At 53.3% G+C, this 16,401-nt stretch overlaps 3 protein-coding genes and 1 pseudogene across 3 annotated transcripts, besides 24 other annotated features; all 4 read left to right on the top strand.

Moving 5' to 3' along the window:
• Tc00.1047053510055.160 (protein kinase, putative) lies at positions 1-1,043 on the top strand (the record flags this gene model as incomplete). Its single annotated transcript, XM_810547.1, has 1 exon — positions 1-1,043. A coding segment is annotated over one exon (1,043 nt), but the record flags the coding sequence as incomplete, so codon positions are not given.
• Positions 1-4,227: a sequence feature (heterozygous, Esmeraldo-like haplotype).
• Positions 1,187-1,287: a sequence feature (A-rich).
• Positions 1,549-1,590: a microsatellite.
• Positions 1,645-1,686: a sequence feature (A-rich).
• Positions 1,695-1,716: a microsatellite.
• Positions 1,833-1,857: a microsatellite.
• Positions 1,966-2,016: a microsatellite.
• Positions 2,024-2,043: a microsatellite.
• Positions 2,100-2,129: a microsatellite.
• Positions 2,239-2,311: a sequence feature (A-rich).
• Positions 2,333-2,360: a sequence feature (AT_rich).
• Positions 2,421-2,448: a microsatellite.
• Positions 2,522-2,583: a sequence feature (T-rich).
• Positions 2,644-2,672: a sequence feature (AT_rich).
• Tc00.1047053510055.150 (hypothetical protein, conserved) lies at positions 2,690-11,086 on the top strand (the record flags this gene model as incomplete). The annotated part of the gene is made up of 1 exon (XM_810546.1): positions 2,690-11,086. The coding sequence occupies one exon, from the start codon at positions 2,690-2,692 to the stop codon at positions 11,084-11,086; it is 8,397 nt and encodes a 2,798-aa protein (XP_815639.1).
• Positions 4,228-4,815: a sequence feature (areas merged during assembly that could not be assigned to a particular haplotype. This can correspond to areas where the two haplotypes were merged or to regions with more than two copies in the genome that were merged during assembly.).
• Positions 4,816-16,401: part of a sequence feature (heterozygous, Esmeraldo-like haplotype) that runs on past the window's edge.
• Positions 5,733-5,780: a microsatellite.
• Positions 11,258-11,281: a sequence feature (AT_rich).
• Positions 11,529-11,552: a sequence feature (AT_rich).
• Tc00.1047053510055.140 (hypothetical protein, conserved) lies at positions 11,626-12,468 on the top strand (the record flags this gene model as incomplete). Its single annotated transcript, XM_810545.1, has 1 exon — positions 11,626-12,468. One exon carries the CDS (start codon positions 11,626-11,628, stop codon positions 12,466-12,468), a length of 843 nt encoding a protein of 280 aa, XP_815638.1.
• Positions 11,876-11,917: a microsatellite.
• Positions 12,482-12,539: a sequence feature (A-rich).
• Positions 12,684-12,709: a microsatellite.
• Positions 12,745-12,789: a sequence feature (A-rich).
• Positions 13,224-16,205, top strand: Tc00.1047053510055.130 (annotated as a pseudogene).
• Positions 16,246-16,395: a sequence feature (A-rich).

The following is a 16,401-nucleotide window of genomic DNA, read 5'->3' as shown; positions in this document are numbered from 1 at the left end:
TCACGGGTTCAGTGGGTGAGGACTCATCGAATGATTTTTTACCCCCAGGCCATGCGGACTTCCTGCCGATTGGCTCCAGCAACATCTCCGTCAATTTCAGCTCCACCGCACGTTTCTTTTCGCAGACGATAAGCTTCCGTGAGGACGAGGATGTACAGTGGAGCAAGATGGGACTACTCGGCAAGGGTTCCTTTGGCAGCGTCTATGAGGGCATCACGAGCGAGGGGAAGATCATGGCCGTGAAGGTGCTGGAAATTTCGCTCGATGAAGACGCCGAAAACGTGGCGGGCATTCAACGTGAGATAAATTTGATGCGATCGTTGAAGCACAAAAACATAGTTGCGTACTACGGCTGCCAGACAAAAGAACTCTCTAGTGGAGCTCGACAGCTGGAGATCTTTCTAGAGCACTGTCATGGAGGTAGTTTGTCGCATCTCCGTCGCAAGTTTGAACGGGCGAAGGAGCGTTTTTCCATTTCGCTTGTTCGTACCTACGCGAAACAGATTCTGGAGGGATTGGCCTATCTACATAGCATGAATGTCGTCCATAGGGATCTAAAGGGCGACAATGTCCTCATCTCGGCACTCGGCGAAGCGAAACTTGCAGACTTTGGATGCAGTAAACGCATCGGCACGGCGACGATGCAGCAAGATAGCTGTGGGGGAAAAGGCGCTGGCTACCAAACAATGGTCGGAACCCCGCTGTTCATGGCGCCTGAAGTGGTCAAATGCGAGGGCGGCTACTCCAAGCCGGCGGATGTGTGGTCTGTTGGATGCCTGGTGCTTGAGATGCTTGGACGTCAGCCATGGGTCTTTAGAAGTAATGCAAACGCCTTCCAGATCATGTATCAAATCTCGAAGAGCACGTCGATGCCAACGGGAGTGCCGAACAACTGTCCTGCGGAATTGTACTCCTTCTTCACGCGGTGCTTCGAAAATGATCCGAATAAGCGGGCGACGGCCGAGGAGCTGCTGACACACGAATGGATCACGTGCCCTGACAGCAAGCTGCAGGAGGTGCTGGAGGAGGCGGGTGGGGAATGAAAAAAGTGACCCCCCAAATAAAGTGGGATGCGTGTGAGGGTGAGGCGACAGCAAGAGCAACAGTGGAATAAATTAGGCGCTCACTTCTCTTCAGCTTTTTTTTTTTCCTTTTTTTTGAAATACACCGCCTCCGTCACCCCACCTCCTTTTCTTTTCTTTTCTTTATGCGCGGCGTTGTATTTGCTCCGCATCTTTTTTTTTTTCTCGTTTTCTTTTTTATTTCCCTCCCTCCCTTCCCTTCTCTCACCCCTCGTTCTCCGATGGCGTGAGAGAGAGAGAGAGACTTGTGCCTGCGCCGTGTCGTGGGACTTTGCCGGAGCCCAACAGGAGGCCCCCGCATGCGTCCTGGACGCGGAGTGGGAGTGGGAGGGCAGGGCGTCGCAGTGGCGACAAACTTCACCGTGAACGCCGCTCCAACTCGCCTTCACGCTTTCTTCTTCACTGTACCATCTGAGATGTAATGTAGCCGGCCAGACGGAGGGAAGATGTACGCGACTGACAAGAAAAATAAATAAATAAATAAATAAATGAAGGAATAAATTAATAATAATTGAAGGCGTTTTTTTGTGACAAGTGGCAAATTCACCATGTGGAGGTAGACTCTTTTTCTCTCATTTTTTCTTTTTCTTTTTTTTCTTTGTTTACGTCACGATATATATATATATATATATATTATTTCATTTATTTACCAATAATGTGTTCATTTCACGAGATGTTTTTTTTTTTTTTTTTTCTTCTCTTGCGGGCTGACGCACCAAACACGCATGGGTAAAGAGAGAGAGAGAGAGAGTGTGTGTGTGTGTGTGTGTGTGTGATGGGGAGGCGGTGGCTAGTCGGAGCAGACATGTGAAGGGGGTTTGGCTGTATTTCCTTCTGTAGCAGAGGCGGCACAGCCACCGCTAGTAAACCGAGAAAAAGTGACTGAGTGAGTGAGTGTGTGTGTGTGTGTTTGCATATGTTTATATATTTGTGTAGCCCAATTTTTTTTTTTTTTTTTTTTAGTGGTTTTACGATTATGATTATGATTATTATTTTGCCTTGCTGCTGTTTGTTTGCTTTTTTTTTTTTTTTTTTCTTCTTCTTCTTCAAACTGTTTTTGTTGGTTATTTACTTTTAGTGTGTTAGCCTTCTTGAAGAGCGCGGGGGGTTTCACACGTGGAGTGCAGGCAATGGCTTTCAATTGTGCGTGTGGACATCTTTTCTTTTCTTTTCTTTTTTTTTTTTTTTTTTTCTCTCTTTTCTCCCTTTATTTTTATCTTTTTTTTTCTGCATGCATGCTTAAAAGCAGCAATAAAAAAAAAAAAAAAAAAATAAATTGAGAGCATTGTAAATATGTGTGCATGCGCATGTCTGTGAGCATTTGACTGTCTTTTCCCCTTTTTTTTTTTTCTTTTTTTTTTTTTTTAACATGTCAATGACTTGCATGTGTTTACTGGGGAGGGTTGCTTTCAACCCCGGGGAGTGCTGGTGGGGCCGTGAAAAAAAAAAAGGGAAAAAAAGGGAAAAAATAGAAAAAATAATTAAAAAAGACAGAAAAAAACACCCACAAAAAAAACACAAGACACAAGACTTCATAAAAAAGTGGGAGGAAAGTTGTCACTTTAAAAAAAATATATATTTTTTTTTTTTCTGTCTGTGGGATATAAATGATGTCTCACGTACGGGAAAGGCAGCATCGTCGGTCATTTCGGCAGGCGCTGCTGCGGGCGGCAGTGACATTTTGGGTGCTTTTTTCTCTTTGCGGCTGCACGCTGGCGGCGACAAGAACGCTAGAGATAAGTTATGACATGTTAACGCCGCCGCCACCGCCACCGACCCTTTCGGAGTTGAATGAACGCCTTCGACTGCCGCATTCTTCTTCATCTTTTTCCCCTTTTTTACGTGACGGGGATGGCACGTCGTTGTGCAGCGTGGATCACGGGTGCCCCCTCTCTTCCATGGCGTGGGCCTCCGGGACATTCACCATGAGCGACGTACTCACTCCCGCAAGCTTTCTTATTGCGTCGAATCTAACGCTCAAGCTGAGTCTTTGCTGCGGTTACAAATATAACGGTACATTGCTGCGGGATGAAGCCTTGTATGACGTCTTCCTCCAAGTGCTGCTACAAGCCTCACCATTTCAGGTGCTGACAAGGGAGGAAAAACGTCGGATGTTTCCTCGCGAGCATGTCATTATTATGGATACGGTGCGCCAGCGACGCTACGACGCGAATTATGTACTGACGACGGAGGATGTTCGACAACAAAATGACGGCGATGGCGATGTCATCCTTCTTGTTTCTGGTGCGGTGGGAGAGGGGATCCTTCGCATCCCGCTGTATCGCGCCGCAGAGGATCTTGCCACCGCCGCACCCGCCAACATTAATCTTAAGATTGCGAACGTGGCAATCAAATGCAAGTGTCCGCACACATTACTGGTGATGCCATTGCTGCAGGTGCGTCCAGATACTCTTTTGCCCGTATCTGTTCTTGGTTTGGGATCGCACTGCGGCGTGCATCCGCTGCTGCCCCCAACGACACCCCACCATGGCGAGAACATTGTGCAGCTGCGGGAGAAGGCATGGGCAGCTTCGGTCGCCGTGGCACCGTCACAGCTGCCAGCGACAAAGGTTCAATGGGTTGTGACGGACACCCGCACCGGGAGCATCGTTCTCGACGAGTTGCTACACGTGCCGATGCGGACAGACAGCTCTGGTGCGTTGCTTCGGCACCACGCAAATTGCAGCTACTTCGAGGTGCTTCCAAACCACAAGTACGAGGTGAATCTTACGGTATCTCGTGGGACCGCCGTGCAAAGAGCCACGGGTTTTTTTCTTCTCCGCCTACCGATAGATAGACCCCAGGATGTGGAGCGGGGGCCACCGCAGTTGCACTTTGGCTTTGAGAGACACCTGCGGCTCTCGGAGCGTACACGTACTTATCTCGAGTTGCAGGGTGCATTGTCGCCACAGCATCAGCCAGCAGAGTACTTTGGATATTGGGAGAATACCCCACTGAACGACCAACCGCTCCCGCAGATTTTGAAACGGATTCGACACAACCCATACACGGAGGAGACGGCGTTATATCTGATGTTTGTCGGCCGCAATGAGATCTTTTTCTACGTGCGCGATGTGGACGAGGTCTGTGACCCGGTGCTGCTTGAGGTGCAAGAGGTGTGGGCTCTTCAAGGCATCTTGTTGCAGCCGTCCATTTCGCCTCTGACCGCGTGTCATGATGATGTTCCGGTGGAGGCATTAGCCCTGAAACATGTGGTGGCGACAATACGCTCTTCAATGCAATTACCAGTGCGATTCCAAGGGACCTCGTGGGGGCCGTTGCAAGAGCAAAACTTTTTGGAGGGACGGTTTGACTGCACCGAACGCGGCGCTGGGCCGTGTGACATCCGCACTCGAGTTGCGAATGGCGGGACTAGCGGTGTTTTGCAGATGCGGAAACGTGGCGTGGCGGATTTGGCATGGGTGGTGCGGGTTGAGGTGAACGAAACGGCGTTGGTGCCGCCGCATAGCCTGGACCCGTCGGTAGCCCGCATTGTTGCCAACACCGTGGATGAAGGGGGCGTGGTCGTAGTGGAGGTGCGTTCCCGCCCTGCCGTTGTGGTGCGCCGAATGTCCACAATGCCGAATAGCGTGAACGTCACGTTGGCGATGCGTCTGCGCCGAATGAAGGTTCATCCTCCCCGGTCACTGGAGGTTGCGGTGGATGAAGTGCCAATCGGTCACTGGCTTGTCGCCGCACCGCTGCTTCTTCTGTCAGTGGATGATGCGTTCGTGGCGGAGTTGGATACATCGGGTGTCCCAAACATTCCGCAGAGGCTGCGCGAGGGAACACTACGATTTGTTGCGGAGGATCCCGGCGAGGCGATCGACCTTGGCGTGCCGTACACATCTCGCTGCCCGCCGCGGGTTGTGGAGCACACAGTGACGGTGGTGGCTCTCGCGGCACCGCCCATTGTGCCGGCCCTGGTGCCCTTTTACACGGAAGACGACTGTGTTCGTCTGCGGGCACCACGTCCCCGTTGGAAGGACGAGGACGCACGCTGGCACGTTCCCCACTGCGAGGAGGCGCCACAGTCACCACCATACATCGCGGGGCTGGAGAAAGGAAAGAAGGCAGAACATAACGTTTCTTCTTTAGAAGAGGAGGAGGTTCAGGAGGTGCTGGTGTGCGGCGTCCAGGTTTACAGGTGGTGTGATGTTGTTTGGACGGCGCGGAACCCTGTCGCGGCTGTCACGCAGACGTTCTCCCTGCGGCGCTGCCAAAGTCCCCCACAGCTGCTGTTTCACAAGGACGACCTACAGGAACCACGCGACATTTCGCTTTCCGTTTACGCGCTGCCTTTGATTGAGTGGCTTGACGGATATGACGACGTCCCTGATGATATGGACGTTGGGGGGAGCGCGAAGAATACGACGAAACAAGTGCCTCGCTACACAGCACGACGTGTCATTCCAGTTGCGGGCTACAGCGCGACGGTTGGCTACTCGTTCAACTACTCGGGTTTGCAACAGGACTTTGAGGTGACCTTCACATACGCCCATGACGCCGCACATCAGCTTGGGGTCACGCAGCAACACTTTGAACGTGTAGGCGATGACGGTCTGAGCGATGAGATGGCCGCTGCCGCTGCTGCAGCACCGCTACTTCTCCGCCGCTCATTGCTGTCGTTGGGTGGTGATAAGATGAGAGATGATAGAAATGATAGAAATACTAATGATAATGATAATAATGATAGTATGGCAGATGATAAGAGCATCCTGCGCGTTGGGGATACAGAGGAGGCTGTGAATTTGGAGCAACAAGTGACTGACAGGGCACGAGAGCGCGATTATGCTTTGGACCTTGCCTCGGACACCCGTTTTTTTTTTACACATCTTTCCGGGCTTCGAAAAGTGTGGTTTAACGGCCTCGACAACAGCTCCCATTACCCGCTTTTGTACAAGGTGTGGCCCTCCCCGACTGCAACGGGGCCAAGCCGAGACGCTGCGGAATTTGCACGATGCGGGATGTGTCTTCTGCAGCGTGGAAACATCTCTGTTTTTTCGGTCAATCCTCGTGGTGTAGTGCCGGTTGTGGAAAATGGTGTACTTCCGTTCTGCTACCCGTCATTTCTGTTCTCGCGTCATCCGTGGCTGAGCACAAAGTACAACTTTGATTTTTTATGGTCGTGCGAGGACGATGGCGTTATCGTGGTGGAGCGGCGCACACCGACGGCTTCTATTTTGCGTCACAATGGGCCTGCGAACGACACACGCTGCAGTTTGACAGTGCGGAATGACTTGACAGAAACCGTGCAGAAGGATACGTTTCTACTGCGGCGAGTGTACCCAACACCGTTGCCGCCGACGTTTGCAATTTTGAGTGACAACGCTGCGATGGGGGAGTGTTTTGCAAACGGCACTACACGCTCCAAGCAGACGACACGTTTAGAGACCAACGGTAGCCCTGACACAACAAACAGAAGGACAAGAACACGATGGATCTTTGGGAAAAAACTTATTCTTCATGTCGATGCCCACGTGGGGGGTCGGACCTCTAGGTGGACGGCCCTCAGCGTCGTGCCGGCGGTTCCATCCCCCGTTGGCACCGGACGGCTGCTTGATTCCATACATTTCCTGCCACTCCCTCGACATCCGCTTGCGCTTGAAAGGGGATTTGGGGATGCCACAGTATTGGTGTCAGGAATACGCGTCCCTGGGCTGTATACGTTTGGCTATTACCACCCGGATCCCATGTATCCAGGCGTCTGCCCGAACTCGAGTATCGTGGAGACATTACACGTTGTGCACGCGCAGGTCATTGAGAAGGAGCTGACGGTTTGCGGAGACTCCGCGGTGCTGAAGGCCGTACCCATTCCGCGTGAAATTGGATGTGAGTTCTTTGGGCAGTGGGAGGTGGTGTCGCTGCAGACGTCCGAGAACGAGACGTGGACTAGCGGTGCCAATTTTACGGGTATCCGATTCGATCACGGAAGGAGGCCAAGAACAGTAGTGCGTGGACTTCCGTTTGGCATTCTTACGGTTCGCTGGGCTGTGTACGCTGTTTCTCCCACAGATCCCGATACGCAGAGTAATGGCGAAGAAAAACAGGAGAAGCAACGGCGTCTCCTGGTAGACTACGAAACCGTGCGTCTGCTGGTGTTGACGGAAAATCTTCCTTCGAACCGTCTTGTTACCCTTTCACAGAGTGTCCACCTCCTTGCTACCACCTCCACCCTGCATTGGGTGCTGACGGAGACGGAGGCGTCGTCCAGTCCTCTGACGCTGCGTCGTCCACGTCTCCGCGTCGAGACTGTGTCCAACGAGAGCAGCACGGGTAGCCGTTTCGGCGCTGGGCACCAAGTCGTCATTGTGACAAACTTGCCCATTGGCCTGACACGCCTGCAGTACGAAGTTCACCTCTCGCCTCGTGCGTTTGGCCCGATGTTGACGAAGAGGTGCCCATATGTGCCGCGCCAAGAATTTGAGATTGAGCGCGTGTCGGCTTTTCTCTCTGCAAACACGACGCTCAGTCACGAGTGCGATGCGTACTCCGGACGTGGTCAAATTTCCATCTGCTTGCATGCGGAGGGGGCGCAGAGCAGAGGCATTTTGTTCACATCATCATCATCATCTTTGCCGTCGTTTGGGGCGCGTCTTGTTGAACCGGCATCATTTGAGGCGATTGTGAAGTCCGGCGCGGCCCGACTTGAGGCGCGAGGATGTTCGCTGCCCTGGTGGGTCGCAAGCCAGACACGTTGGTCGAACGTCCATGCCGACGCCACACGGCGCTGCGTCTCTGTCACCGTGACCGCAGCAAGACATTTGCACCCACAAGAGGTTTCGCATCACATGTTTCTGGCACAGGAGCAACTTGGATCCTCGCGTTTGTGCCCTCACGGCGGTGATTTTATGACGAGTGAAATCATCGATGGGGCGACAACATGGGGCGACGGCGGATCGACGCGCAATTCACTGTTTCGTGGCGGTGAAATTGCGCAATTTTTGCCGTTTCTTCATTTTGCCACTTTAACGCGTGAGGAGCGTTCCATGCGTCCCATGTTAAGTCTTCTTGGCGTGCCTGACATAGTTACAACAGAGCTTGACATCAGCAACGAGGGGAAAGCGGTGGTCGTGTTGCTTCGCCTTGACACCGCGCAGCCAAAGCAGATGGGGGGCTACGTCCACGCTGCGCAATCATCGGAAGACGGGCGGCAACGACACAGTCTGCTTGCGAATTGTGCCCGCGGCACCGTTCGGGCATCCGATGTGTTAAATTTTTGGACGGAGGTGAACCGCCCCGATGGCGCCGAGGGGCGCACCGCGCGTGAGTGGCTGGAATATGTTGCGGCGGTGCGAGAGAAACACGTGGGGTGTGAGCCGCTTTTTGTCTCCCTTGCCCACCTCCTGCCGCGGCCGGATGACACGGAGGCGACACTGCGTCGTCGCCAACTCTATCGCGTACCGCCGAAAGAGCAGCGATTGGTGACGCTGGACGTCATTGAGCAGCAGCTGGAGGGGCTGCAACGGGAATATCGCTGGACGCGCGAAGGCATCGAAGTGACGGGGCTGCCCCCGGAGTTGCAGGCCGCCCTCGCACGTCGCCGCATCACAAAGAGCCAGCTGGATGAGATTGAACGGGTGCGCCGTGCAAAACGTGCCGAGATGAAGCAAGCGGAACTTCCGGCATTGCCGGCGAAGTTGACATCAGAGGAACGCTTTGAGAGGATACTGCGGTTGTATGAGGGCGTCGTTGAGGAGGGGGTCGCCGCTATCCGTCTGACGCTGCCGCCTCACGAACCCTTCACGGTACCACACAACCTTTTCCTTCGCGCCGCGGTACATAAAGACGTGCTCTGCGGCACCAACGTTTCGGCAGGCGCTGACCCGGCGTCACTTGTGTTGTTTGGTCGGGTGGAAGTGGTAGACGTTCCACCCGCGGTGGGGGCGAGCCCTGCGGCGATCAAGCAGTGCGAGGTGGAGGGCGGCGTTCCTGTTATTCAAGTTAGCGTCAGCGGGACAACGTTTGCCGCGATGGATGTGTTCCCGACGGACCGCGTTCTGCTGGAGGAGGTGCACAATCCAAACAGCACGGGTCTCACTGAGACTTCACCAGAGGTGGGTCTTTTGCCATGTCTGCAGCAAATGCATTCCGGGATGCGGGTGGCAGCATCGTCCATGACGAAAAAGCATCTGTACCTGCAATTATCACCATGCCCCTTTTTTCAGATGTTAAGCCACGCCGATTACAACGAGCAGCAGGATAGCGAGTTGCTGCAGAAAAAGTTGTTTCTTCCACGGTTGCTCCGCATTACACTCCGCGGTGTGCTTGCAGAGGACAGTCACACAAAAGGGAAAACATCCGTGTCATTTGTAGTGAAGGTGCTTCCGACGTTAGCTCGATTGCATCTTCGTACACTGCCTGCTCCTGAGGAAGGCACGGCACGATCGTCTTGGTCGGGGTCAATTGCCCGACGTCCGCTTTTGATGTGTGAGGGGGATGTGCGTCGCCGTGGTGCAGAGTTTGGTATTGAGCTTATTGGTGATCGATGGCACGATCGTGTGGGAGGGAGGGGAATACACGATGACGATATAACGTCTTTGCCCGAGAATGCCTGGTATGAGAACAGCGCAGGTCGTATTGGTATTAGTGGCACCATTAGCAGTAGTCGTAGTGCCGTTGATGGTGCCCGTTATCGATCACCGCATAACGTGGCACTCATCAATAGTTTTAGCATTGTGGAACACCACCGCCTTGACAGCGCCCATCACCTTCTTCTTCGGCATGGCGGCCTGTACCGCTCGGACTTTGTGAATTATCTCTTCTCTATTATGGCCAGGCCGGAGATTACCCAACGGCATCAATTTGTTTATCGGTACAACGACACGTTTGTGGGTGTTCGCATCCCTGCGGCTCAAAGTGACTTGAATGATCTTTTCCATGGTGACGAGTACGACGGCACGTTCGACGATAACCATCTACCCCCTATTCGTTCCTTCAGCACCATTGAGGAGATTTTATTCGCTGTGCCTGGTATCGCAACAGAGTGCCGCGGGTGTCTGTTGGCGGACACCACTTATTTTATGGCTGGGGACCTGACGGGCCTTTGGTTCTTTCCGCCAGCTAAATCGCCGCCGCTTGACAACCGTGTGTTGGTGGAGCCACTTCGCGTGCCTTTTTACGCAGCCTCACGGGTGCCGCGAGAGTGGCGTTTTTCAACGTTGTGTCCAACCGAAGCGTGGGATAATCTGCAGCTCTTCTTGAGGCACTGGCAGCCACCACGTCTCCAACGAGGCAGTGCACCGTACTTACAGTTTGAGTTAGTTGTCTACAGTCTGCGTGACATTCTTGGAGGCGAGGTGCCGCTGTCGAAGCGTCCGAACGCCATTCTCACAGGTCTCCCAGTCTCACTTACGAAGTTACTGAAAGAGGGCCGGGGTAGAAGGAATAGCCTCGCGGAGGTTGTGTTCCAAGTTAACACGACAGCCGCAGAACGTGCACACGCGACGATGGCTGCTGATTTTTCTCGTTACGGGCGTCGACATCTGCACACTGTGCATGATTATCTGCGGGATCATCGCGGGAGTGGTGGAGCGTTGGCGGTGAACGCCTCGGTCTTTCTGAAGGTGTGCGTGCCCTCCACGGCGGCGGTGCCGGAAGCTCAGTGCTCCATTGTGAGTGTCACACACACGCTTCTCATTATGGAGGAACCACGTTTGATGTCCTACTACGGGCGGCCTCAGCAAGGGTCATGGCGCAGCATTTTTGACCCAGCCGCGCTTTTGCATCACGCCGGTACATCACTGACAGGATACATCATCCTTCCACGTTTACCGGCACTGCGCCGGACACTTTCTCTTGGAAACACACGTGACGTGGCACCCGCACGGATTGGCCTGACTGTGGCGCTGTTTGTGGCTGTGGTGTTTCTCTATGCGATGGCAACGAGGCTGTGGGCGGTGATATGCACACTTTTATGGGCTACACTTCTCTTCCTCGTACCGGAGATTATTGTGGGCATATATTTTGTCATGCACTTTCTCTTTTGGGCCTTTGTGATGTGAGAAGTAAGTATGCAGCTGTGTATGTGTATGTGTGTGGTGTATGGGGAAAATGGTCTGAGTGAGCATGGAGAGCAGAAACGAGGGGAAATATTAGCAGAGGATAGTTTAAGATGATGGTGCAGGGCTCATAATATTTTAAGTGACCAAAACTTAAACTTTACACCTGCGCCGTTTATTTATTTATTTATTATTATTGTTGGCGGTGTTGTGATCTGTTTGTTTTTCTGTCTGCGTTCCGTGGTGGCGTCCATTTTCTTCGCATGAACAAAACCGAGGAGGAGTATGAAGAAGAGGAGGGTTTTTTTAAAACACGTGCATGGCACACATGTGCGGTGAGGCTGCTTGTGGAGTTGTTTTTGCTTTTTTTTTTTTTTTGTGTCTTCCGGCCATGGACGTGGCTTTTGCGTAGGAGCAGTACGAAAGAAGGAGGGGCAATTTAGGGAATTTATTATTTTATTTTATTTTTGCGTGGCTTTTAAAATTTGGCGGAATCGGAGGCGACTGCGCCTCTTTTTTTCTTGATTCGTGTTTAGTGCGGCATGCGGCGGGCGGCAATTCTCCGTCCTGCCATTGGCGTCTTTTGTGGGAATAATCCTGCGCTCTGGGGCGCGACGTTGCCGCTGAGCGCCTCCCGTCGTCTCCTCACTGGTGCCGCGCCGTACGGCAGTGTCCCAGCCGACATTGAAGAGTCCCGCCACGCGCAGAAGCCACACGAGGAGGACGTCGTGCGTGGCATGACACGACAGACGGCGACGGGTGCGGGAGGCGGTCGAGCGGCCAGCGATGCGTGCGGCGATGGCGGGGAGGAGCCCGCGGCGGCGGCGGCGGCGGGGTACAACCCGTGGGAGGTGCTCGGGGTGAAGCCGGGGGTCCCCAGCCAGACGCTGCGGCTGCGCTACCACGAGTTGATGCGGGAGGTCCATCCGGAGTTGGACCCGAAGGGGGTTGGCAACATACCGCGGCTGTACCAAATTAACAAGGCCTACGAGATCATCACAAAAAGCCCAACGCTGGACCGCCGCTACCGCAACCTTGTCAGTGACACGCAGTACTTTTACTACAAGTTCCTCCCGGAGTGGATGGCACGCAACGTGGACGAGATGCCACGGTATTGGAGTTGGGTCAAGTGGCGTACCCCGGGAGCGTTCCAAGTGTTTCTCTGGTGCTGCGGCTGCTACATGATTGGCCGCTTTTACGCCGCTTTCCCACTGCTAACAACGGTGTTTTTGATGTCCGTTGCCTTTGACATCCTCTTTCACACAATGACAGCCCCGGCGACGTGTTCCATGTTGTTTCTCTACGCCATCATGACATCGCAGAGCCACGACATGGCGTGGCTGACAAGCCCCAAGTCTTTTTTGCGCCGTGAGCTTGGCTACTAATCGCGACGACACCTTTTTTTTTTTTTTTTTTTTTTTGGCTTTGTTCATCTTTTTTCTTACTTTTTTTTTTTCGTTATGGGCGCGACGATGAGGTACAAGGACAGGGCTTGTCTATGCGTGGTTCTCTCCCTCCCTCTCTCCCTCTCTGTGTGTGTGTGTGTCTTTTTGCTTTGGAGCAAAAGGAGACGGAAAGAAAAAAATAACGAAATGGGGGCTATTTATTTATTTATTTTATTTATTTTGAATTGCGTCTAAAGGGGCGTGTGAGATGACAACTTTTTTTATCTTTTTCTTTTTTCTCCCACCTTTTTTTTTTTTTTTGTATATATATATTACGTGTGCACACCCCTTTTTGGAAAGAGGGCTGGAGGTGAGGCACAATGACGGATGTCTCCACAGTTCCACCATTCATGGTCTTTCGAAAACCCGTTTTCCGATTTTGCACGACCGCTGCTGCTGCTGCTGGTGGTGGTGGTGGTGCCGGGGGCAACGATGCGAGCAGAGTCACGCGTATCTACATTGACGAGGTGGCAAACGACGTCGTCGTATTCATCAGGGCCTCCAGGCAGGTGTGTTTCTACCAGCTGCGGCTGCGCGAGGGGCCCGGGAACGACGAGGCGACGACGGCGGCGATTGCCTCCAACTCATCCCTCTCGCAGCCCGACAAAAATGTTGACGCCGTCGCGGATTGTCATAAGGACTCGTGTGAGAAGGTGAGGGAAAATGCCTCTTCAGCCGCCGATGATGTGGAGTGGATGCGTCACCACCCTGCCCTGCCGGCCGACGCCATTGCGTTGACGGTGAGTAGCCGAGAAGGCGACGGAGAGCTGCTCCCTGTTCGCTACGCAAAGCGCTGCCCCATCCCACTTCACTGCGGCTACCACGACACCATGACATGTAGCAGTGATAGCTACCACAGCGGGGACGAACGTGCGTACCTCGTGGCACTTAGCATTGACACACGCAGTGTCCTTTTTGTTCTCTGTCATGCGCACATGGGGGCGTTGCCACTATACGCCCTGGCGACGTTTCAGTGTGCACCCAAGAGCCTGCGATTCCGCGACGACTTTTACCCCATTCAGGCGTATTACTGGGCAGAGGAGCTGCATGGCACTCAGAGCCCATCTTGTAATTTTCCTACACGACGCGCGAGTTCAATGGTAGATTTGCCGGGAGGAAAGGAGCGGCAGCAGCACGAACGGAGGAATGTGCCGGATGACGACGCCTCCTCACTGACTCCCGCAAAGTTTTTATCGGCGGCCACTTCTAGACGCCGAATCCTTCTTTGCGTCACTACCATTAGCCTTGACTTGGTGGGCGTGGACGAGGAGCTGCTGCCGTGTGCCACGGAAGAGAAGGTAGGCAGCCGGGAGCTTTGCGTGCTCCTTCGGCGCTTCCCGACACACTCTGACTACTGGCACTACTGCCCCGCCGCCAGAACGCTTCTCTCCGTCAACCGCTTGAAGTCACGCATCTTGAAGTCATTTGAAGTGAGCGATGAGGGCCTGCGACCACTACCCGCGTTGCGTCTGCAGGATGAGGATAGTGATGGAGGGGGTGATGAGGACTGGGCCATCTCGGGGGGCGAGAATAGTGAGATGTCGTTGCTCTTTTCTTCTCCCGCGTGCATGGACAGACCCAGCGTGCGGTATCCTGTCGGATTGCTTGTCCTATATCGTCAGCTCTTTCTTTGCAGCCTTTCTCGTCACGACGGGGGCGCTATGCTCTATCGCTACTTGTCTGCTGAGAACGGCAGTGAAGAAAGTTTTGTGCGATATGCGCTGCTGCGTCCAGACTTTTCACTCAATCCACGACGAGATCCTGTGGCACTGCAGGTGATTGACAACCTTGTCGTTCTGCATGTCTTGCGGCAGGGGATTTCCTGTGCATTTGATGTCGCCTGTGGCGAGAGAGAACACGATGTAAAGAGCAGTCTTTCAGGAGGGACATCGGAATCCGTGGCAACAAGTATGGCAGTTTCTGCTCCTGCTGCTGCAAGGATTGGAGGGTGGCATGGCACGGATGCCGCTTCTTCTCAATACGGTGGAAGCGGGAGCAGAGGCCTTTGGGCAAGCCTCATTCTGGAGCGTGAGGAGCCGGTGTCGTGGATCACACGCATAACCAGTGGGCTGCGTGGCGGTGATGGAAGTGGTAGTAGTAATAATGTTGGCCGTCGCAGCGGCAGTCATGCACGGGGTGGTGGCTACGAAACATTCCTCCCCGTTTTGCAGCCATCGCTTAGCGCTGCTCTGATGATGTATCCCCCGCTTTCTGCCAATACATCTACATGCATTCAAATGGATGACTTATACTCACATGCCTTTGTTTACGGTACGCTGCCGTTGTTACTGGATCGCTGTCATGGGACCGTCCATCTGGTGGGTGCAAACCCCTTTGCCATTGCAGCCACCATGCCACAGACCTCTCAGCGCGTGCAATTCTATTTGCATCGACAACACTGTGCTGGTGGTGCGGTGCAATCACTGCTTCACACCATGCTCAGTAAGCAGGAAAGTCTTGACCTTGTGGCCCATGCTTTTGAGATTGTCACCACCCATCACGCGACGCAGCAGCTGCTTCAGATTTCTCGACAGAATAGCGATAAAAAAAAGACAGGGACTCCGAGTTGGGCGCATGATCCCTTTATTTCTTAGCGTGACTGCTGCCGTAATTCCGCAGACAAATGGCCATGCTTGTTTTATGGGCTCCACCGCGGCTTTACGGCGATGTTTGCCTGTAGAGGACGAAGAGGGCCCGCTGCCGTGCGAACCGCCGTGGCGTCGTTGGGGCGGTGTGACGCTGCAGGATTTTCTTAGCACGTGCATGACGTCCTTCGATGGTTTCCCGGTTCCAGGCGGCGGCGGCGATGGCGACGGTCGTGTTGTGCTCCCCACCGACGTGAGTATCGGTCAACTTGTGATGCAGCGGGAGGTGTTTGCTCCCTTGGTGGATGTGGTGCTCGTCTCCCCTCCCTTTGCAGGGGGTTGCAGCGGCTCTGGCGTAAGGGTTGCTGCAAGAAGCGAAGTGGAAACAGCCACCGCCAAGGCACAGGCTGCATCCGCAAGAGAAGATTGCGCAGAGGAGACAATCGACGCGAGGTCCCCAAACGAGAGCAGAAATTCCAAAGGTCAATTATACTTTGCACGGTACCTTTTCTACGCCCTTTTTGAATATGCATCTTGCGTTATGAGGACGGGTTTAGAACTTGTGGACGAACTACAACGACTACTTATTCGTCTTCTTCATGCTGCAGAATTGGATTGCGGCCCGCTGCGCCAGCTGCTTCTTCCTGGCATGATTACAGATCAGGTGCCCACGGCGATGGTGCTTCTGCCGATGGGTGGTGAGTATCGACGACTGGGCATTGATATGCTGCTGAGGTTGCGGGCGCATGTGCTGGTTGTTCAGGTGTTGCTGGCGGAAAGGAGGCCTTTGGATGCCATGAATTACGTTTACGCGAATATTCAACATTCACAAGACACCGGTGATGAGCTGCTCAACCCAAGGGTGATGAATGATATCCTTCAATGTGCCCTGGACGCTGTGGTGGACGGGGAGAGAAACTGTGAGGGCTGCGGTAGGAACCGACGGAGATCGCTGGAGTTCATTATCGTCTTTGAGATGATCACAGGTGCTCTCATGCAGCAGCCATCAATAGGGAGGATGCTGCCACCAGACTACCACACCATGAGAGCAAAGTATATGCAGCTGCTTGCAGAGGGACCAGGTGGCTGAGTAGAGTGTATGCCGTCTTTACTTTTCTCTCTCCCCGAGTGATTTCTTCTCTCCTCTTTTTTTGCTTTTTTTTTTTTTTTTGCTCATTGTGGATGATATTGTCACTTTCTTTTTTTCTTGTGTTTTCTGTGGCCTTGCTGTAAGTCTTTGTTTTTCTTATTCCTGTTCATTCTTTTTTCCATTTCTTTCCTTGATTGG

This window comes from Trypanosoma cruzi, genomic scaffold, assembly GCF_000209065.1.
Source record: "Trypanosoma cruzi strain CL Brener 1047053516589 genomic scaffold, whole genome shotgun sequence".
Taxonomy (NCBI): domain Eukaryota; phylum Euglenozoa; class Kinetoplastea; order Trypanosomatida; family Trypanosomatidae; genus Trypanosoma; species Trypanosoma cruzi.
The sequence above is the reverse complement of the archived record's forward strand: the minus strand, read 5'-3'. Positions and strand labels throughout refer to the sequence as shown.